At 38.4% G+C, this 23,507-nt stretch overlaps 1 protein-coding gene across 3 annotated transcripts in view; it reads left to right on the top strand.

Moving 5' to 3' along the window:
* Window positions 1-23,507, top strand: part of DSC1 (desmocollin 1) — a 357,277-nt gene that overhangs the window by 53,403 nt on the left and 280,367 nt on the right. The window contains exon 1 of one of the 3 annotated variants that reach the window (XM_047828397.1): window positions 4,012-4,076. The exons of the other annotated variants lie outside the window; for them this stretch is intronic. Within the exon in view, the coding sequence (XP_047684353.1) occupies window positions 4,038-4,076 (39 nt within the window). The 5' untranslated portion in view covers window positions 4,012-4,037. Of the gene's footprint in view, window positions 1-4,011; window positions 4,077-23,507 lie in introns of those variants that run through there. 3 annotated transcript variants of the gene reach the window in all.

Raw genomic sequence — 23,507 nt, 5'->3', positions numbered from 1 at the left:
TGGAAGTTGTGGTCTGTCACTCTTTATTGTTCAAGGTAATGCAAATTAGACCTCTTCCATTACGATCATACTTGAAGGCTTGCAGAAATGTCAGAGAATGTAATAAATGTGCATCAGTAAAGAGCGGTCTGCACTTTAAGAATTAGTGAAAATAGAACTGCTAATCCAATTTCCTATTAGATAGTGTGTAATGTGGTTCACCATGCTTCTGTGATTTCCTAGAATTATTTCTTTAAAAAGATCTGTGTAATGAAAAGATGCTCAACGTCACTCCTCAACAGGGAAATACAGATCAAAACCACAATGAGATACCACCTCCCACCTGTCAGAATGGTTAAATTAACACCACAAGAAAACAACAGGTGTTGGTGAGGATGCTGAGAAAGGGGAACCCTCTTGCACTGTTAGTGGGAATGCAAACTGGTACCGCCACTCTGGAGAACAGTATGGAGGTTTCTAAAAAATTTAAAATAGAACTACCATACGATCCAGCAATTGCACTACTAGGTATTTACCCAAAGGACACAAAAATACAGATTTGAAGGGGTACATGCACTCCGAGGTTTACAACAGCATTATCAACAATAGCCAAACTATGGAGAGAGTCCAAATGTCCATCGACCGATGAATGGATAAAGAAGTTGTGGTATGTTTGTGTGTGTGTGTGCGTGTGTGTGTGTGTGTGTGTGTGTGTGTGTGTGTGTGTGTAATGGAATATTAGCCATCAAAAATGAAATTTTGCCATTTGCAATGACATGGATGGAGCTAGAGTGTATTATGCTACTTGAACTAAGTCAGTCAGAGAAAGACAAATACTACATGGTTTCACTCATATGTGGAATTTAAGAAACAAAACAGATGAATATATGGGAAGGGGAAAAAAGAAAAAAAAAGAGCAAGGGAGACAAACCATAAAAGACTCTTAACAATGGAGAACAAACTGAGGGTTGATGGGGACAGGTGGGTAGCAGATGGGCTAGATGGGTGATGGGTACTAAAGAGGGTACTTGTGACGAGCACCGAGTGTGGTATGTAAGTGCTGAATCACTGAATTCTATTCCTGAGACCAATACTGCACTCACTGTATGTTAAGTAACTAGGGTCAGCATCTTTTTGCTTTGATTTAATCTAATTAGGCAATTGCTTATTTGTGGGAATTTTCCTGTCAGGTAATAAGCCTGAAGGAGGAATCTTCCAAATGCACGGCATGCTCACTCCAACAAAGAGTTTTCTTTAGGGATAGCTTTTCTTTGGTTCCTGTGGTTTTTCCTAAAATTGAAAATATGGGATCTATTTACAAAATGCATTTGGAATCCATCTAGTTCCCACCTCTATGGGCTTCTGCACTAACGAAATTCCTCGCATCTCTCATGTAGCTCAGGCAATGGACTGGTAACGGAGCTCTTGTTCCTTTCTTGTCTCTCACCCAATCCACCTCTCCCTTGGCTCCCTCGGCTGCTACTCGTAAAAGGATCATGGCTTCCAGTGTACTTGGAATAGAAGCAACACTGCCTGGCAAGACCTATAAGGAACTGCCTGATTGATTTTGTTTTCCCTTCCAACCACACCCCACACTCCATCCCTCTCACTTGTGGCTTCTTTTGTTCTCCAAAAACCCTCAGTTATCTTCCTGCCTTAGGCCTTCACTCAGTTTCTTTCTCTCCTGACTGGCTTCTTCTCATTCATCAGGTGGTTGCTTATACAACCTTCTCAGAGAGGTCTTTACTTCCTACTCCCCACACTTGGGCACTCTTCTCCCATTATTATTATTATTTTTTTATCAGCCATTCCAGTTTGCTTCATGTATCGGTCTTAGCACCATATGTTAAGCTGCTTTTTATTGGTTGGATTGCTTTTATTGCCTTTCTCCACTACTTGGCTGTGAGCTCTATCAGGGAGGAATCATGTCTGTTTCATTTCATAGCATATCCCCAGGACGTTCCGGGGTGAACAAATGAATATATCTTTAAAAATTTTGTGCAAGTATACCTGCTGGATCAAAGGACACATACAATTCAAGTTTTTTAATAGATCATCGTCCAAAACACTATACCAATTTGCATTCCTACTGACAGTGTAAGAAAATGCTGGTCCTTCCTCCCTGTCAGGCATAAAGTTTGTCACAGATAATTCTTTTCTGCTTCTTTTATGAGAAAATAGTAGTCTTATGGAAAAACATTTTTTATCTCTGTTAAGATATTTAAATATTGTTTATTTAAATTCTAATAATTTATTACATTATAATAAAATAAAGTTAAGATTCTGAATATAGCAATCTAGGGAACTGGATTCAGAGATAGGTAAGTTCTGGAGCTTGGTTAGATCCTGAGGACTTGGCATCCTTCCTGGATCTAACATCATCCTGCCTATCACTATCTCAAGTGATATGATGATAGGATAGGAAAGGAAATGATAAAACAAATATGCAGTCAAATATTAATTTACCATACTCTGTTGTATTGTTGTGATCACTTTATTTGTATATTTTCATCTTCCTTTTGATGATAAATAGCACATTTCACATATGTCCTCAAGTATTTTTATTTATTTATTTATTTATTTTTGTTTTGTTTTAGAGAGAGAGAGCGGGGGAGACGGGCTAAGGGGGATAGAGAGAGAATCCTTAGCAGGCTTCATGCCTAGTGCAGAGCCCGATGTGGAACTTGATCATGACCTGAGCCAAAACCAAGAGTTGGATGCTTAACTGACTGACCCACCCAGGGTCCCTTGTCCTCAAGTATTTTTTTTATTACATTTTTTTAAATGTTTATTTTTGAGAGAGAAAGACACACACACAGAGTGTGAGTGGGGAAAGGGCAGAGAGAGGGAGACATAGAATCTGAAGCAGGCTCCAGTGTCCTAGCTGTCAGCACAGAGCCTGATGTGGGGCTAGAACTCATGAACCACAAGATCATGACCTGAGCTGAAGTTGGATGCCTAACCTACTGAGCCATCTAGGTGCCCCTGTCCTCAAGTATTTTTAAGTATCATGGGAGCTGTATGTTTTGTTTTTCTAGCAATTAAATTGTACCGGTATTATTGGTAATTCCTAAGGAGGGAAAAAATTGTGATTGTTCTAACTGAAATGTCAACCCACCACTCCACCTGTGGGAAGAAATGTGGGGAATGCTCCACCAGCTTCCCGAGCCACATGCCGCACACAGGCCATGACTGCCAGTGGAAATGGATACACTGCATCTAAGCTCCCAGTTATGCTGCAGACACTAATCTGCAGAAAGATGGAATCTGAAAAGAGCATGGAACATTTAAGAAAATGATCAAGGATTTCAGGAATGACTCTAGTTGAGAACTACTAGCTCTAGTGTGGCAAGGAAGGGAGATGCTTCTAAAAATGAGCAGCCTTGTTATTCTTCAGGGTCAGTGCATTTCTCTGCTACACTCATGTCTTACCAGCTTTTTACCTAGTGAGGCATCATGCACTGATACTTTTATGATTAGTAAGTTGCAAGTAAAGTTTGGAAAACCTGTAAAGCTTGTACAACTTCATGTACTGTGCATTTTACAACTGGTGTCCTGATGAGCTACAAAACCTTCTGAAAAGATTAATTAAAGAGAACAGAAACTTCAAGTTTATTTTCCTGCTGCCATTTCTCTGGGGCAGAATAACTTTCGTATCATGTGGATCAGTTTTGTGTTCACATAGTACTTAGGGAAGCACTGAACTTTCAGTACAAACACATGAACATGCTTTTTCTTCAGTTTTGGGCATGTCTAATTGACCCTCCTTTGAATAAACACCATTATTCTAGTCACTGACGTTAAGAAGAGGATCAGGTATTACCAGTACCTGAGCTGGTAATAAATCCATGTCTTACATAAAAATGTTTAGCCTATAGAATTTTTCCTATTTTTTCTATGTTGTATCACATTAACTTTTTTGAACATCGTTTCAATTTACTTTCCTTTAGTGAATTTTCCGAAGATTCCTTTGGGTTCATTTAGGCTGAACATTTCTCAAAGCATCTTTGCAGTGTGCATTTATGTTCTTTGATCCAGTGCTGGCGCAGCTGTGGTGTATGCTTATTTCTGAAAGAACACACCGAAAGACATTAAAGGTAGAGAAAACTCTGACTTATTCTATGAGTCACTTTGGGCTTCATTTTTGATGTGTTAGACACAAGGCCAATTTTATAGATGTTTGTGCATGCTGACTAACTTGTGAAACATGGTGATTTAACATTAATCTCTGATTCTCCGATGTGAAGTCGGGATTGACAGATTCTCGAAACACCTTTTGATTTCTTTAGACTTTGAAGTGATGCAATTTATAATACTTTGGGTTGGTTAGCCTACACTTGAAGGAAGTGATTTCTTCTTATGAAAATTACTCCAAGTTTCACTATATTGAAGTTCCTCAATATTCAGTTGGTCTGTTGAGGCTTTCCACTTTTGGCGGGGGGGGACTGTATTTTGAGAGGGAATGGTATCTTTCAGTATTTTCAAATTTATTACCACACATTTGTCCATAGCACTTTTTTAAAAAGAAATTTTAAGGTGGGGTTTTCTAGAATAAATAAGTAACTATTCTTTACCTTAATAATAAGGATCTAGCAAGTAAAATGAGGTCAATAATCCAATCACAGTCTCAGTTAGAAACTGCAAAAACTTTCTTAAGAATGCACAAAAGAATATTAATGAAGGGCATAAAGTAAGATCTAAGAAAAGACAGTATTATGTTCCTGGATGAAAAGAATTAGTTATAAAATGTCTTTTTCTCAAAGAAAAAAAATTAATGCAGTTCTCAGGCTTGATCCTTAGTTTATGTGATGGATAAAGACAGAGGAGTTCACAAAAAAAAATCTTAAAGTCCATATGGTAGAAAATATGTCTTCAACAGCTAATGAGAGAATGATTAGGAAGAATATTGAAGGGTCTTGTCTTATCAAATATCAAAAATAACTGTAATACTTTTATTACCAAAAAACAACTGTTAGATGCAGTTCTTGCTTCTGGACTCATGTTTTTATATGAGGGGGATTCAGCTACAGGAAAGCTGACCTTATTCTGCGTCTCTCCTGTACTCCTATTTGTGGGTGCAGAACACATAATCTGATTAATGAACTTGGGAAAAGGGATTATACACAATGGATTCAGCCTGCCGCCCGCTCCTACCTCTTGACTTTCCAGCCAGGGTTTCCTCTTTTGGAGAAACTTCCAGCTATTGACGAGACACCTTTTCTGTTTTTCCTAGCTATAAGCTCACAGGAGCAGGCTCAATCCTTTGGTCCTGGTGGTGGGGGTTGTCTGTGACAGGGTGGGTAAGTTTAATTCTGGAGTAAATATTAGGGTACTCATCATGACTGCTCATTTCAACCACATCATCCACATCTATGTTGTTACAAATAATAAAACTGGTACATATTTTTGTGTATGTGTCTCCTCTACCTTATTTTTCAATTGCTTCTGATATAAGGAGGTGACTAAAGTTGATTCCCTAACAATTTAACAAATATGGGGTGTTCAAGGAATACACAAATAGAATACAGAAAGTAGAATATTCTGCAGACAATAAAAAGATTAATTAAAGATATACCTATTGACTTAGAGATGTTTGTATGAGGTAAGAAAACAGCAAGATATCAAATGGTGTGCATAATATTGTTACGTGTATGTGTGTATGTCTGTGTGTATGTGTGTATATATGTATTACTATAAATGATTATTTGAACATAGGGAAAAATATGACACACAAATACTACGCTGTTAGAATGGATTTTCATGCAAGAGAATACTACTAGTGTTGTCCAGGAGTGGGAGGGATAATTAAGCTAAGGAAAAAATGTAAAAAACCGCACTGAAAATGTATCGTAACATCACATTTGTTAATTTGTGTCAAATTAAAAAAAATATGTAACATACTGCTTAAAAATATTTTGATTAATTATATGTTTAACATTTTTTCTTTCAAAGCATTAGCTATTAAGAAAGTATGGATTTTACAATTTGATGTTTATACCATTTAGAAAAAAACCTGGCCAAAAACATGAGGAGTTATATATAATTACTATTTTAGGGCTTTGTATAGTAACAAAATTAGCATGAAATACTGAATTATTGAATTTTTTTGAGTCATGCGTTTTGCCCTAAATAAGAACAATGTGGTCTGAAAACACATGAATCAGCTATGCACATGCTGTTGAAGGTGTTGGTGAATTGACCAATTGTGTGCATTTTTTTCTGGTGTTACTGGTAGAGATGTACACTTGAATTGAAAGAGATGGGGCAAAAATAAGGAAAACCATTATTTTTAGTAGCAATTTGAAATGAAAAGCCCAAATAGCATATTTAATTATTTTGGATATAACATTCCTAATGCTGAAGATAGAGGGAGAGCATTGCCGTTCTGGCAATGAGCATCAATAAAAAAAAAAAGTGATGTTACTAGTTGCACGGGGATTTATTGGCAATTTCTAGAAGCACGAATGATTTAAAAAAGTAATCCTTTGTGTCTTGGTTGGGGGGAGTCTGGCCTGTAGTAGGTGGGTAGCTCCTTGCAGATGACAGTGGGAGCAGCTGCCCTCATCACCAAGTCCAAGGGGACACTCTTGGAGCATCTAGTCAGCTGTGAGCCAGCATCTCCATTCAGTGGTTCACAACGGTAGACAGTGGGGCCTCTAGGCGCTGGCCTCAGGTGGGTGACTCCATTGCAATTCAAGGCAGTCCTGAATTAATATAAGTAATACAGAAAACAACACATAGCTCAAGAGAGTGGGTCTTCTTCACAAGGTCTAGACCACAAGCTTCAAGGGGGCAGGGGCTGCTTCTCACCTGGTCTGCTGCTTGGCTCTCAATAGCCACTTGTTGAGTAAGTAAGTGGATGGATGAATGATTGGATGAGGAGGTAGAGATGAAAGGAATTGAATTGTGATTCTTGAAGGGAGGGGCCAAGACGGCAGAACAGCATGGAAGTTGTTTTTGTGTCTCTCATCCCTGAAATGCAGCCAGATCAACGCTAAACCATCTTGCACTCCTGAATTGTGATTCTTAGTTTAGCTCCAGATTGAGCAGGAAAGCCAAATAAAAGCTGGAGGACCTGGTAGGGAATGAACAGCACCTAGTAGGGATCCCTAAGGAGGCTAGCTCATTGAATACCTAAACACACTTTCATTTCAGGCAGCAGGGGAACTGATATTTACTGAGTACCCTCTATGTGCTTAAATGTGGTACTATTTTCTTTAAATTGTTTATTTAATTATTTTATTTACCCAAACACCCTGCAAGGAAGATATTATTAACCCCATTTTGCAGAAGAGACAACCAAAACTCAGTAAGTTTTTCAAGACCCTAAATACTATAGCTGAGATTTGAACCAGACCTGCCTGACCTCAAAGTTTATGCTTTTCCCACAACCCCAAGACTCTAAAAAGAAGGACATAAGGCGATGTGACTTCATAGAAGTTGAAAGGTACTGTATGTACTTGCCTATTTTGTCTTCATTTTCTTCTTAATAAAAAAAACTAACTTTTTATTATTATGTAAGTAGTAAACATTGTAGAAAGTTAGAAAATACAAGCAAGCAAAAAGAAAATCAAGTCACCAAATTTTGACCACCAAGAGATTAGTTCTATTAACAGCTTTCAAATACATGTCTTATTTGGAAAATGAGGCTAATTTCATTTTCTTTGCAGGTGTTTGGGAAAATCAAATGATGTAAACAAATTCCTAGCATAACATAGAAGTATGTAGAAGGTAAATATAAGTTTCCTTTCCTGCTTGAAATTCTTCCACTTACTTTTCTATTTACATAAATTTGATTTTTTGTTTTAGACAAAAGGAGATTCAGCTGTACATGCTTTCTTTTTAAGTTTATTTATTTTGAGAGAGAGAGAGAGAAAGAGAAGGAGGGGGAGAGAGAGATGGGGAGAAAGAGACAAGCAGACTGCACGGTCAGAGCAGAGCCCAATGTGGGGCTCGAAATCATGAACGATGACATCATGACCTGAGCCGAGATCAAGAGTTGGATGCTGAACCCACCGAGCCACTCACATGCCCCCACCATTTTTAAGTTTATTGTGCATGCTTTTTGTCACTTGCTTTTTGCCTATGTGTTCTCTGCCTTTCCATGTCAATAAGCATTATCTTTTCTAATACTCAGTCCATATTCAAATTTCCTCAAGTAAGCCAAAAAAAAAAAAAAAAGCTTTTAGAGGTGATCTTTCCAAATTAGAATCTAACTCAGGACTGCATTTCCACCTTAAGTTTATTTTACTCTAGCAGCATCCCCCACTGTTTTAAAATGGCACTAATTTGTTGAATAGGCTGAGCCAGTTATCTTATAAAATGTCCCACTTTTGGGTTGGTCTTGTGTTAAACTTGTCTCCCTATCCTTGAATTTCTAATCCCTTGTGTACTGTATCTAAACGTTTGTCAGATTCAACCCAAACATTTTTGTCTAAAACCTGTCCTATGTATTTCAGGTACCATCTCTGACCTCCCAGACTAGCTGGGGCTCTGTGTCTGCATGCCCGTACATAGCACTTGGGTAGAGCTTTCTTAAAGATTATGCTGAAGTATTTGCTTAAGAGTTGATCCCTCTTACTATTCTGTAGCGTCCACAAGGGTGGAACTGTGTCTTGTTCCTTTTTGTAGCCCCGGTGCCTCGTCTGTTTATGGAAAATACTCAATAAATATTTGTTGAGATAAAATGAAATCAGTGGACTGAAAGTCAGCAAAATGTGGGCTGGGAATCATGCATCTGAATGTTACCTTGAAAGGACAGATTATGGAGTCCTGGGGGATAAGCTAAGATGAGGTTCAGAGATTCCAGGTCAGGCTGTGGGATGCAGGCAAGTTTCAGTGTCTGACAAAGTTCTTGTTATGTTAGCAGTCAGAAATCCAAGTCAGGTGAGAGGGACAAGCAGTCTAAATAAAAGCTGAGTTTGGCATTTAGGATTCGCATGAGAACAACACTAAGAAGAAGGAGAAGGCGATGGGGAAAGGGAAGGGGAAGAGGAGGAGGAAAAAGAAGAAGAAGGAGAAGGAGAAGAAGGAGAAGAAGAAGAAGAAGAAGAAGAAGAAGAAGAAGAAGAGGAACAAGAACAAGAACAACAACAAGAACAACAAGAACAAGAACAAGAACAACAACAACAACAACAACAACAACAACAACAGGAATGGAGTAGAAAGTAGGAATAGGAATCAGATCAGGCAACTAGTCAGTTCATTGGCTCCAAACCAGGAAATGACTGTCTCTCCTAGAACAAGGGCTACCTCTGCTCTCCCTTGTGTGGGTTTCCTGGTGAGGTCAGAGATCAGGTTGGGCAGGTGTGGCAGGTTCCAGAGCACAGCGGGCATCTTAGGGCTAGTGAGCCAGGACAGGCTCCAAATCCCTTTTCAGGATATGTGCCTCCTCCAACCTGTTTCTCTGGATGCTGCCCACTCTCTCCTTTCCTGTTCCTTTCCCTCCTTCTAATCCTTCTCCCTCCTGCTTCTTTAGATTTTCCCCCTCTCTCTGACTATCCATTCTTTCTTTTCTTTCCATTATTTCCCCCTTTTCTCTTTCCCCTCTTCTACATAACCTCTGGGCTGAATGTAGCTCTGAAATGTGTGTTAGTCTGTTTATCAGAGGAAATTTTATTTTTTTTTCATTAGAACAAACCCCTGCATTGTTTTCTCACTCTTACAAGAAGAGCCAACTAAAGAAACAACCAAAAAGGAAGATCCAACTAATAAAATTGCTTACTGTTCCTTTAAATTTTATTAAACCCCACTCCACTAGAGCATGAAGAAAAGCAAGCTATTGTGTATGTCTGGTGAGGGTGGGGGCAGTGGATGCATTGAGCCTAGCTCCCAGCCCCTGGCACATCCAGAAAGATAGCACAGGGAAAGGGAAACAAAAATCTCAAGGAAATTCTGGAGGTTCTTTCACAAAACTTATTGCTCAGGGTACAGTAGTTCACTGCTCTCCAAGAGGCTTCATCCCCAACTTTCTCACTTGACCATAAGACCTCCTGGGGATTATATACATGTAGTTTTACTCACAGAGGATCCTCCAGAATTGGTTTCTTCTTGAACAGAATGCCTGGAATGCCTCAGGTCACTTTCATTTTAAGAAAGATTTAGTGTCTAATAGGGATTATCTTGTTAAGCAAGAGCAGTTAATACAATTTCATACCCAGGGACGTATGTTGTTCCAGAAACTCACATTTTGAAGGTGGTAGCCATGAAATCCAGAGAGGTAAGGGACTTGCCTACCATTGCCTACTATTAGGCAAGAAACACATCCCCAGCATCTAGGTTAGGATGATAAATTGCTACTGAGCAGAGATCATGGGCACATGTCTCAACATCTATAGAATGCCATCTATTTCATACTCTAAAAGATGAAGATCAAAGCAAAGATTGTCAAAAGTGGGTGTTGTAGATTCTGGGTCTGAAGTTCTCTCTTGTCCAGCAAAAGAGTGGGATGCAGGATTGAAAATGCGAGAAAGGCTAATATCCAAGAGGAGACAAGAGCCCCAAGTAAGGGTTCTTGCTTCTCCTTGCTCTGTTTTTATTAAGATCAGTAGGCTTACAAGTGTGATGGATGCGCACAAAGAGACGATGAAACCATGAACATTAACTCATGGGTGTGGAAAAAGGGGGTCTTGGAGATTTACAGCGTTAGGGGTTTGGGTCAGTACAAAACAAGATTCTGGTGCTGGGTGGAAGATTGTTTACAGCAAACTTGAGGTGCTACCTCTGTTTACCTGAACTGGTCTAGGAGATAAGAAAGAGCATGCTACCTCAGGGTCAACAAGGCACCTTTATTTTGCTAATTAGATCTGCTCTGGGCAACTTTGCCCTGCTGTGGTCTAAAGTCCCATTTTCCTGTTTACCTATTTTGGTCCTTCCTTCCTGTGAAAGCAACTTTCTGCTATTGTGTTAAGTTGGGGGGCATTTCTGCCCTGAATACCTAATCTTGTTTACCTCGTCTTGTATGTTTTCATCCTGAGATTCCCTATTCCTATACCTTTGGCCTATACTGGGGGCCTTTGTGCGGTTTGCTTCATCTTGGATATTTTCATCTTGAGATTCTCTATTCCTGTATTTTTGTCCTATACTGGGGACCTTTGTCCCGTTTACCCAATCTTGTTTACCCAAACATGGGTGTGTACATCCTATCGCTTTCTAATTCTTTATGCCTTGTTAACCCATCGATGCAAGCTTGGGGAATTCCTAAGCTTATTCCCCACAGTGGGGTTTGCTAGGTTCAATTTAACTGAAGGTATGATGCACCAACAACCCACTGGCTTTTCTCCATGTAGATGAACTATCTTTCATTAGTAATAGTTATAATAGGTCTATGGTAGGTAAGGAACAAGTGCTCATTTTTACAAATTCTTCTGTAGTCTTCCAGGATCTGATAACTTCCTTGTTTTCCTAGTGTTTTCCAGGAAGAGGTATTCTATATAAAAGATCTACCCAGGGCTTATTTTCATGTGATGCAAATAATATCAAGGGCACTAAGGTATTTCTCACTTGCACTGCTTTTGTTCTGCTCTAAGAGGCACTGCCCCTGTCTATTGCTCTGAGCTTCCTCATTTCTAGCACTAAAACCCTTCTTATTTCTCTTGCAACTTTTTCAGCATTTGAGAGCCTGCGGACATTTAAGATGATCTAGTCTAGTAGTTTTCAAACTTCTTTTAACCATGGTCAAAAATATGGCGTATGTCACCAACCAATGCACACATATTCTTACTATGTGTGATGTACTCTATTTCCTCTTCCTTTTTGTTCTGTTTAATTCCATTAAAGATGTTCATCTAGACAAGTATACTAAATTGACTTAATGACCCATCATTAGAGAGTATGACCCATAGTGTCATAGGGAGTATATACCATAGAAAAACAGTGGTATAATCCAATTCTCTAGTTTTACAAATAAGCCAAGTAAGGTAAACATATTTAAGTGACTTATCCAAGAATTTGTCCTAAATGTGAATTCTCAGTACAGTTATTCAGAGCTGTAAGCCTTTATAGGTAGAAGGTGAATATCTAATTGTTTTTACCTCCTGGTAAGTTATTAATATATGTTTTTTGATTTTATGATTTTTCTTTTAGAAAGCTGGATTCTCCCATAATCTACAGCTAGTAGAAGAGATAATTTTGAAAACAATATTAAGAATTGATTGAAGAAGGTAATTTAATAAACAAGTATTCATTCCATGGCATTATTGAGTGTGTAATATCTACCAGGCACAGTTTGAGCCTAGAGATACAAAGATGAATGAAATAGTGGTGGAATCTTGAATCAGGGTGTGCACATAGGCAAAGAAAGAAAATGACTAATTCATTTCATGTTGTGAAGGATTTTACATGACTCACTAGTTACGTGAAATTGACAAATATTTAATGAATACCTACAATGGTGACTGTATTTTCTAAAACTCAACTTGTCTAAGAAGAATGAGTATGTCGGTGGATAACAGGGAAATGATTTTAAGTTAAGACTGAAAGGGATGGTGATAATAATTGTGAACCTGTCCTGGAAATCCAGGAAGTATGGCTACTATTAATTATGCACCCAACCCTAAGAATCGCCAACTGATTCAAATGACAAAACTCATTATAAAGCAGTTTTTATTTTGGCCAGATTTTCCAGTTGACAATGGGATGGATGTTTTTCTCTTTTATGTATTCACTGTTCATCAGTCTGTCATGGAGCTTAGTGGTTCCAACTTCAGATTTCACTTCTCAGCCTTTTTCCTGTTGAGCTACATGCTTTTCTGTCTTAGCTGAGGGCACTTAACAAATAAGTTGCCAAAACATGCAATGAACTGAACACACCCTTATTTCAGAGAAAGGACACCCCTTTTGATTCCATGTAAACCATCATTCCTAAACCAGTGGGATTTTCTGTAGTCTTTTCTCCTTCCCTTTCTTCTGCTCTCTAGGGGAAAGAGGAATCCTAGAGGAGTGTGCTGCCTTCTTGACCTTCTGGGTTTTCCTTTCTGAAGTAGCCCATGGTGTAGGGCAGAAAGGCACTGTTGACTTGGTGAGAGACTGGGAGAGGCTTGAATTACAGGAGGGTAGGTGTCCTGTTTCCTCCTGTTCCACTAAAGAGCTGCTCCCTCTTTCAGATTCTCCTGCTTGCTTCCTCCCAATAGAAAGCAAGTCTACCATCAGAAAATCTGAAGATTGAGGGAAGACACTAAGTACTTAAACCAGTTGGTTACCAGAATATGGTAATGGATTTTTCCTTTCCATTTCTTTAGATAATCACTTATTTTTCACTGATACATTTTATGAAATTGGGGTGGTGGAAAAGTGTTAAGGTTCCATTTGATTTTTTGTAGCACTTGCTGTGTGATATGGTCCTAAGATACTGCTCAATTTTAGCAGTCAGTGGAAGCTCTTGGCTCTAGCCACGTTGTGAAGATTATGCTGTTGTTGAATAGATAACACCCATCAGCAAGAGTTCATGAATCTTATTAGCTTGTGATATATGTTTGAGGGGGAGGTTTGTTTGTAATTGTTGTTAAAGTGGTTACTGTATAAGCCGAATGTTCCCTCCATGCCCAGATCTTCCATTCTCTCTGGTCAAGGGTTAACACAAAACATCGTATCTTAGTTTTTCAACATCGTTTGTCATGGTAGCTTCTCTCCCGCCAATATCTCAGTGCAGGTGAAACAGAGAATGTAAATTCCCTAAGTTACAGGAGGTGGGTGAGCAACATTGGTTTGAAACTATGGAAATGGAGAAGATCAGGAACAAGCTAGTACTTGAAATCCACACATTGTGGAAGATTAGTCATAGTTTAATGTATTCCGGACAGTGTAAGAATCTCAATTTTTTTTGGAATTAAGAAGAAAGACAAGCAATAAGTGTCATCTCAGGATGGGATCTACAATCATCATGTCAGATCATGCTTTATCTTTGCTGGGAATAGTTTTTTTCCTCTAAAGCACATATTTAAATCTAAGGATCTTTCTTGGTGGATGGTGAACCTAGTTCTTTCAACCAGCTGACAGGTGGTACTTTGGAGATGCCAGTGTGGCATTGTAGTTTAGGTTTTCTCATAGTCTTTTGGGAGGAGAGATTTTTTTTTTCAGTGTTCAAATTGTTAGATGGTAATTTGGTACTTTCTTAGAAAATTATAGCATATAATTTTCGTTCTAGGATTACATTATACATAGATCAGGGCTGAAGACATAGATACATTGCCTTCACTCGAAAAAAATGAGTAAGTTCTAGGGCCATCAAAAATAACCTGGTGAAATTTAAGCCTTGATAGTGGGGCGTATCTATCTAAATATTCTTCTATAATGCTGGCATCCTTACAAATGAATATGTATCATAATAATGTGATACATTTCTTGAATCCATGGTCTCTGTCACAGTACTGGAAGGGAAACTGGAACTTCAGAAGTTGAACAATATATACTATGGCTGTGAATATTGCACTTTGGTGTATAAGGTATTTTTACAAACATTCAGGACTATCTTGTTAATGTGTTGTAATATACAGTTTCTTTAATTTTTTAAATAAATTTTTTTTAATGTTTATTTTAGAGAGAGAGAAAGAGAGAGAGAGAGAGGGAGAGAGAGAGAGAGAGAGAGACAAGAGTGTGAACAGGAGTGGGGCAGAGAGAGAGGGAGACACAGAATCTGAAGCAGGCTCCAGGCTCTGAGCTGTCAGCACAGAGTCCAATGTGGGACTGGAACCCATGAGATGGGAGATCATGACCTGAGCCGAAGTTGACTGCTTAACCGACTGAGCCATCCAGGTGCCCCATAATATACAGTTTCTTAAGTGCATAGGTTTGTAGAAATGTAAATACCAATGGAAATAATGTAAAATGCATGTAAAGTTCCACATCATTATTTACAATATGAAAAGAGTGGAAGAAACCTTAGTGCTCATTCATGGCACGAAATATCCCTTAAAATACTTTCATAAAGAATTTTAAATATAAAGTAGGCATGAGATTTTATATATCATAATCTCAACTTTAAAATGAGACGCAGTGGGGGCACCTGGGTGGCTCAGTCGGTTGAGCAACCGACTTCGTCTCAGGTCATGATCTCACAGCTCGTGGGTTCGAGCCCTGTGTTGGGCTCTGTGCTGACAGCTCGGAGCCTGGAGCCTGCTTCTGATTCTGTGTCTCCCTCTCTCTCTGCCCTTCCCCCACTGTTGTCTCTGTCTCTCTCAAAAATAAATCAACATTAAAAAAATTAAAAAAAAAATAAAATGAGACGCAGTGAGTAAGACTGTAGAGAAAGGATATAGAAGCTAGGTTTAACAGTCACGAGTTTGGGTTTCTTGGGCATTAACCTGTCAGCTGAAGGGTAGAGCTGGGGAAACGTTAACTGAAAGGAAAACTATCATGGTGCTAGCAGAGGTTGTCTCTGGGTAATTGTATATGATTTCCATTATCTTTGTATTTCCTAAATTTTCTACAATAGCTATACCCTAATTTTATCGTAGAAAATAATGAAAGCTGCACTAATAGCAAAACAAATAAACAAAAACAAGAAAAACCTTAAAATCTTAACACTGACCTATTTCAAATTTTTCATTTCTCTCCCTTATAAATGTAGAAAGCATTTTGTTCTAGAGATGAAAGTTTGGGCCTTAGTATCCATATTCTGCTCCTTTAGCAGATAGTCCTCCCGGGAGACACCTGTTTCAAGGGCATGTACTGGGCGTGATGGCTTGAGGTTGCAGTGCCATCTTTGGGACATGGCTGGCATAGCTGGTTGTCACCATTTGTTGATGATGTGAGATACACAATTATAATATGGTTTTGTGGTAGAGGCCGTTAATACGGGCAGTTAATTGGTCCATTATCCCAAGGATTATGATGAGTGGATGAAACTCCAGTCATTCTCTCACTGTCTTGGCTCATTGAAATAGCTTCCTCATTGATCTCCTATTAACAGCCTCATTGTGCCCTTTGATCTGTACCAGAGCAAAGTTCACAAGTGATTTCTTTTTCTTTTTTAAAAAAAAATTATTTAAATTCAAATTAGTTAACTTACAGTGTAGTATTGGTTTCAGGAGTAGAACCCAGTGATTCATCTCTGACACAGAACACCCAGTGCTCATCCCAACAAGTGCCCTCCTTAATGCCCATCACCCATTTAGCTCATCCTCCTGCCCACCTCCCCTCCAGCAACTCTCAGTTTGTCTTCTGTGTTTAAGAGTCTCTTATGGTTTGCCTACCTCTCTGTTTTTACCTTATTTTTCCTTCCCTTCCTCTATCTTCATCTGTTGTGTTTGTTAAATTCCACATATGAGTGAAGTCATATGTTTGTCTTCCTCTGACTGACTTATTTCACTTAGCATAATACACTCTAGTTCCATCCACATTGTTGCAAACGGCAAGATTTCATTCTTTTTGATCGCTGAGTAATATTCCTTAATGAGGAAAAACTGAGAGCTTTCTCCCTAATGTCCAGAACATGACAGGGATGTCCACTCTTACCACTATTGTTCAACATAGTACTGGAAGTCCAAGCCTCAGCAATCAGACAAAAAAAGAAGAAGGAAAGAAAGAAAGAAAGAAAGAAAGAAAGAAAGAAAGAAAGAAAGAAAGAAAGAAAGAAAAGTTATCCAAATTAGCAAGGAAGAAATCAAACTTTCACTCTTCACAAATGACATGATACTCTGTGTGGAAAACCTGAAAGACTCCACCAAAAAACTGCTAGAATTGATCCATGAATTCAGCAAAGTCACAGGATATAAAATCAACATACAGAAATCAGTTGTATTTCTATACACCAATAATGAAGCAGCAGAAAGAGAAATCAAGGAATCAATCTCATTTACAACTTCACTGAAACCCAAAGAATACCTAGGAATAAACCTAACCAAAGAGGTAAAAAGACCTTTATGCTTTAAACTATAGAAAGCCTATGGAAGAAATTGAAGAAAACACGAAGAAATGAAAAAACATTTCCATGCTCATGGATTGGAAGAACAAATATTGTTAAAATTTTGATAGTACCCGAAGCCATCTACACATTTAATGCAGTCTCTATCAAAATAATACTAGCATTCTTCACAAAGCTAGAAAAAACAATTCTAAAATTTGTATGGAACCAGAAATGACCCTGAATAACCAAGGTAATGTTGAAAAAGAAAATCAAAGCTGGAGGCATCCCAATTCCAGGCTTCAAACTACATTACAAAGTTTTACAAATCAAGACAATATGGTAGTGGCACGAAAACAGACACTCAGATCAGTGGAACAGAACAGAGAACCCAGAAATGGACCCACATACATATGGCCAACTAATTTTTGACAAAGCAGGAAATAGCATCCAATCAGCAAATGGTGTAGGGAAAACTGGACAGCAACATGCAGAAGAATGAACCTGAACCACTTTCTTATACCATACACAAAAATGAACTCAAAGTAGATGAAAGACATAAACATAAGACAGGAATTCATCAAAGTCCTAGAGGAGACGACAGACAGCAATGTCTTTGACCTTGGTTGCAGCAGCTTCTTACTCAACACGTCTCCAGAGGCAAAGGAAACAAAAGCAAAAATGAACTATTGGGATCTCATCAAGATAAAGAGCTTCTTCACAGTGAAGGAAACACAAGTGATTTCAAATTCGGTGTTCTCCTTTAAATATTTCTGTGGTTTTCTTTAAGATAAAAATAAGAAATCCTTAGCATGTCATACATTTTAGGCTTCTGACTTCTTGTCGGTACAAACTTCTCTCCAGCCTTACCAGATTACTTCCAGTTTTCAGAGGAGCTCATCTCTTTTTCCATGTCCCCTGTTTCTCTATTTCTCTCCCATTCTAGCGTGCCCTTCCCATTTCTTCATCTGGCTGTTTCCCATGGGTCCTTCCAGACTCAGGTGAAAGGCCACTGCTGAGAAGCTTTTCCCAGCTCCACTCAGCTGGGTGCCCCCAATCTTATTTATTCCCCTGGGTAACACTTGTCATACTGCATTTTAACTCTTTACTTCTTCCTGCATTGAATTGTGAGGTCCTTGGTGTCAAGGACCTTAGTTCACCTCTCTGCTCCTAGCAGTTAGCTCACAGGTAAATAGTGAAATGATCAAACATCACTGAATGAATGAATGAATGAGCTTTGGAATGAGGTCGCGGTGTTCCCGTAACTTTTCTTTCTCTTAATTTTCTCCATCTATAAAGGAAGATCTTAGGTGGATTAAATAAGAATATGTTTGAAAATCAACTAGCATAATGGCTTGCATATGATAATAAAGAAACATTTGGTTTTTTATTCTTCTCTCTTTACAACACCTCTCTAGTTTCATGTTTCTCACACCTGGTGGCTCATGTCTCACTGATACCAAAGTCCCCACCCAGTCAGTGCCTCCCGTGTATTCAAATGTGTAATGAAGTCTCCCCAGTCAACCAGTGGTTATGCTGATCACATGCATGCGCTATGACTTTTGTACCAACACCTCACCATCACTCACCACACATATTCACTGCCTCCCCGTTAAGCACACAGTCAGCATCTCTCTTACCTTTGACTTAGTCATCTTGCTAATCACAGAGAAACTCAGCTTTATGGATTCCTAACCTAAGTGTGACCCTCTTTTTGAGAAACACTCTTCAATGCTGAGAGTCGGTCTTTTATGCCAACAACAGTAAATACAGGTTGTCCTCAGTTTTCATTTGTTCCACTTTGATTCAACCTACTTTATCCACATTATATATTGGCACCTTTATGTTGCCTTTCTGTGCACGGTTTCACCCACACAGGAGCTGATGAACAAGTACTTTGTGGTAGCACAGGATGCCTGTCTGCCTGCCGGCCGGCAGTTCAGGTCCCCACAATTGCTATCTCTGTCTGTAAAGGAGAATTTATATGTGTAATTAATAGGGTTTCATTGCCTTTTCCTTTATTGTTTTTTAAAATGATAAGACACTCACAATCTTTTGTTTATTTACTTTCTTAGCAATCCACAAAAGCACCAGCACCCCCCTGCCAGGGATCCCTTCCCAATGTGAATTGTTTCTTCAGTCTTACTGTCATTTCAAACAAGTTGAAATAGAATTTAAAGAACTTGTATTAGCAAATTAATTTTCATTACCTGTGCTTCATATTTAGTCCATGTTTAAAATATTGTAACAACCATTGGAACATTGCAATGTTCAAGAAGTTATACAATATTTAGTGACAGTAAATGAGTTTTTTTGGGAATGAGTTATTTTCCATGTAACAAATAAGTGCAATTTTTAGGGTTCATTTATTTGATGTTCATGGTTGTTTTGATGAAAAGTTAAGAACCTTTATCTTAATATTAGGAACTCTATTTTTCTTGCTGTATACTCTATGACTTACACACATACACACACACACACACACACACACACATTTTGTTACCAAACTTACATGGAATACATGGCTTTGAAAGAGAAAAAAAACCCCACAATCAATTGCTCTAATGAAGGTAACCTTATTATCAGCAGCCTCTCAAAGTTTCAGAAATTTTAACTTTCTTCTGAAGTATTTATCCTGCCTAAAATCTCTTTCTCTGTAACATTTTAACATTTATTTTATTCAGCTATAACATAGCTTCTTTCAAAAAGCACATGAGGTTTTCAATAGCTTTATTACTTTTTCTGCAAAAGGTAAATTTCTCCTGAAATTAACTGTCTTTGTGAGTTATATACTTGCATTTTCTTGCTAAGAGTGGCATTTACACAAGCATTTCAAAGATCATTCAAAGGGCTGCTATCAAGAGGCAATGTTGAATTGCAGACATTTCCTTTTAGATGTCTGAGAGAATTGGACTATATTCTTCACTTCTTTTTTTTTTATATATATATGAAATTTATTGTCAAATTGGTTTCCATACAACACCCAGTGCTCATCCCAAAAGATGCCCTCTTCAATGCCCCTCAGTTTGTTCTCAGTTTTTAAGAGTCTCTTATGCTTTGGCTCTCTCCCACTCTAACCTCATTTTCTTCACTTCTAAGATTAATGAGTGCATGCTGTGTCCTAGACATTCTGTTAATCCTGGAGAAAAGCAGTGCCCTTGTTCTCAAGGCGCTCACAGGCTGATAGGCATAGGACAAATAGCGTGTTGCTGGTGGGAGTAAAGGAGACTTAGCTAAGCCAGCAGGTTGGGGCTGTGAAAGAGATATCAGGAAATACTCCCAAGAAGTGGCCATGCTTGAGGTGAGTGTTGAAGGGTAAGGAGAAACAAGCTACTTAGATGAGGAGAGTGAAGAGGGCTCCAGGTAAAAGAACCAGGGAGGGGCAGAGTGACAGAGGTATGAAAAAGCATGCCCTATTCTAGAAACTGAAAATAGTCCATGCACCTCACTTAAAGTTAAAAAAAAAAAAAAGTAAAAGGCATTCAGTGTAGAAAAACTTTGGAGTCACTTTAAATATTAACTGGGGTGCCTGGGTGGTTCAGTCAGTTAAGCCTCCGACTTCGGCTCAGGTCATGATCTCATGGCTTGTGAGTTCGAGTCCCACGTTGGGCTCTGCGCTGACAGCTTGGAACCTGGAGCCTGCTTCAGATTCTGTGTCTCCCTCTCTTTACGTCTCCCTGCTCGTGTTCTGTCTCTCTCTGTCTCAAAAATAAACAAACATTGAAAAAAAATTTTTTTAATATTTAAAAAATTTTAAATATTAAAAAAATTTAATAATTTAAAATAATTTAAAATTTAAATAATTAAAAAATTTTAAATATTAAAAAAATTTTTAGGTTTATTTATGAGAGAGAGAGACAGAGAGACAGAGAGACAGAGAGGAGCAGCATGAGCAGGGGAGGGGCAGAGAGAGAGAGAGGGAGAGAGAGAATCCCAAGCAGGTTCTACACTGTCAGCATAGAGTCTGACACAGGGCTCGATCCCACGAACTGTGAAATCATGACCTGAGCTGAAATCAAAAGTCAAATGTCCAACCGTATGAGCCACCCAGGCGCCCCTGATTGCGGTCACTTTAGACCACCCAACATATACCTGCTCATTGCAGTGGTCGTCCAAGAGGATCTCTGACGCTTTAGAGCCACCAGGCTCACCTTGGAATGTTGCCTTTTCATAAGATCCTAGGCTCTCTGCCTCAGTAATCTGGCCTCAAGGGCATCTCTGTAATCAACAACACACCAACTATCATGAGGACTCCTGGTGGCTGCCCCAGTGTCATCTCATAAAATAACACCATTTGACCATTTACCAGCACACAAAATTTCGTTTGTTCCTCATTTTATACCAAGTTCAAACCAAACCCCTAATGGGATTCAAGATTCTTTACCATGTGCCTTTCTCACATAGCCTTTCAGAATTAGGTCAAAAGAATTCGAAGCTTAAGAACAAGAGTAGGCCTGGGGCGCCTGGGTGGCTCAGTCAGTTAAGCGTTCGACTTTAGCTCAGGTCATGATCTCGTAGTTCGTGAGTTCAAGCCCTGTGTCCGGCTTTGTGCTGACAGCTTGGATCCTGGAGACTGCTTCAGATTCTGTGTGTCCCTCTCTCTCTGCCCCTCCTGGCTCACGCTCTGTCTCTCTCTGTCAAAAATAAATAAACATTAAAAAATTAAAAAAAAAAATAAGAGTAGGCCATCCTGGGTTTGAATCTTAATCCTGCTACTTACTTAAGCTCTAACATAAAAATAAAAAATTCTTTTTGCTTTAGTGTCTTCATGTATGACGTGGATATCAGTCATACCGCGTGGTGTGGTTTTAAGAATTCAATAGGCTAGGGGCACCTGGGTGGCTCAGTCGGTTGGGCAGCCGACTTCGGCTCAGGTCATGATCTCACGGTCCGTGAGGGCTGTGAGTTCGAGCCTCGCGTCGGGCTCTGTGCTGACAGCTCGGAGCCTGGAGCCTGTTTCAGATTCTGTGTCTCCCTCTCTCTGACCCTCCCCCGTTCATGCTCTGTCTCTCTCTGTCTCAAAAATAAATAAATGTTATAAAAAAATTAAAAAAAAAATTCAATAGGCTAATACATTTTGAGTAATTGGTATAGTAAACATCATATAAAATGGCTGACTATGAAATAATTTTATAATGCCTATTTTGTTTCAGACTTTTTTTTATTATGTTTAATTTGACCACTTAATATTCTTTGAATATGCTGTTTTTAGTTTTTATGCCTTTGGAATCCCTGTCAGATGACATTCTATTTGGCCTAGCCCAGATCTCACCATCTTCAAGGAGCCTTCCTTAATTCCCCTGATTGAAATTAATTATTCTTTTCTTACTTCAACAGAAATTAGTACCTCTGGTAAAAGAGGAACAATAATGATAATTTTACTGAATTTAAATCCAGTGGGAAAAGAGGATATTTAATTCTGTAACGCATACAATGTTTAGAGCAATTTCTGGAATTTATTCAGTTGACTTGTTGACTAAACTAACGTTTATAGTGAGCATCTACTAAGAAAATAATGATTTTACTGAGAAATTTTACCATTGGTGAGTAAATGAATTATTCTGAATTTCATTTTACAAATGAATCCATGCTCCTGTATTATATACATCATGATAGAGATGATAATCACCTAGTAACACAATGGGAAAAAGGTTTTCTGGATGTATGTTTGCGTGTAGAACACTACCTGCACCAAAGAGAAAATGAAATGTTTCTTTCCTTATCACATATTTTTTTATTGAAGAAATATATAAAACACTATTACATTCAGGAATACATTGCAGTCAGAAATATCTAATCCAAAAGAGGAAATTTTTTTAAATAATTTTTTTTTGGAAACAAGGTTATAAATACTCTGTCTTCTTAATGTCTTCCTCTCCCTTCACCTAACAAGACTTTTCTGAGAGAACCCATTTATGCATTTGAATGCTTTCCCTACAGGTAATTGCATAGGGTAAGAGATAAGACTGAAATTATACATTATTATATTTATTCATTAAATCTCATTTCTTGGGCTTCTGGGTTCATTTTCAAACCTTAAAATAAATGCTATATCAGCTTTTATTATCTCCTAGATAAATCAGTATCCTAGCTCTTCAGCAGTGAAGGGGAAATCTTGCTTTCCACTTTCTGTTTTGTTTGATATTTTAAAAATATACCAATTTCAGAGATTTAAGTCATATATGAGTGATACTGACCGTCTTGGAATGATGGAGTTCTCCTCACTGATAATGTTAAAAGAGAAAATGAAATGGTTCTGGTCTTGTTTCCATGAATAGTATAAGGGAAAACATCCACCAGATGTACATTTTCTCTTTTGGAAGCACCCTTAAATCTTTGTGTATTGTTGGAAGGAAAAGTTCACAAAGAAATTTTCTTACCCTTCTCACAAGAGATTTCAGTGAAATTCTTATGCTTAGTACTATTTTCTTAATTTCTCAGTCTTAAAGTATTTTCAGTTTTAATACTGTTAGCACCTTACATTTAATTATTCACTAGTTTTTTCATAATTTAAAAAATTATTGTCCCAATAACATGCAAAGTTCAAAAGCAGAATATCCACACCAGGATATGCCACAGGACTGAGTGCATGTGAGATGTTACGTGGCTGGGACTGTTAAAATGACCACAGTACTGATGCTCCTTGGCTACCCTATGGATTCGTCAAGTTATAGAGTTATGAAATGTA

Source organism: Prionailurus viverrinus, chromosome D3 (assembly GCF_022837055.1).
Source record: "Prionailurus viverrinus isolate Anna chromosome D3, UM_Priviv_1.0, whole genome shotgun sequence".
In the NCBI taxonomy this organism is placed as follows: domain Eukaryota; kingdom Metazoa; phylum Chordata; class Mammalia; order Carnivora; family Felidae; genus Prionailurus; species Prionailurus viverrinus.
This window is presented reverse-complemented; position numbering and strand designations above follow the sequence as displayed.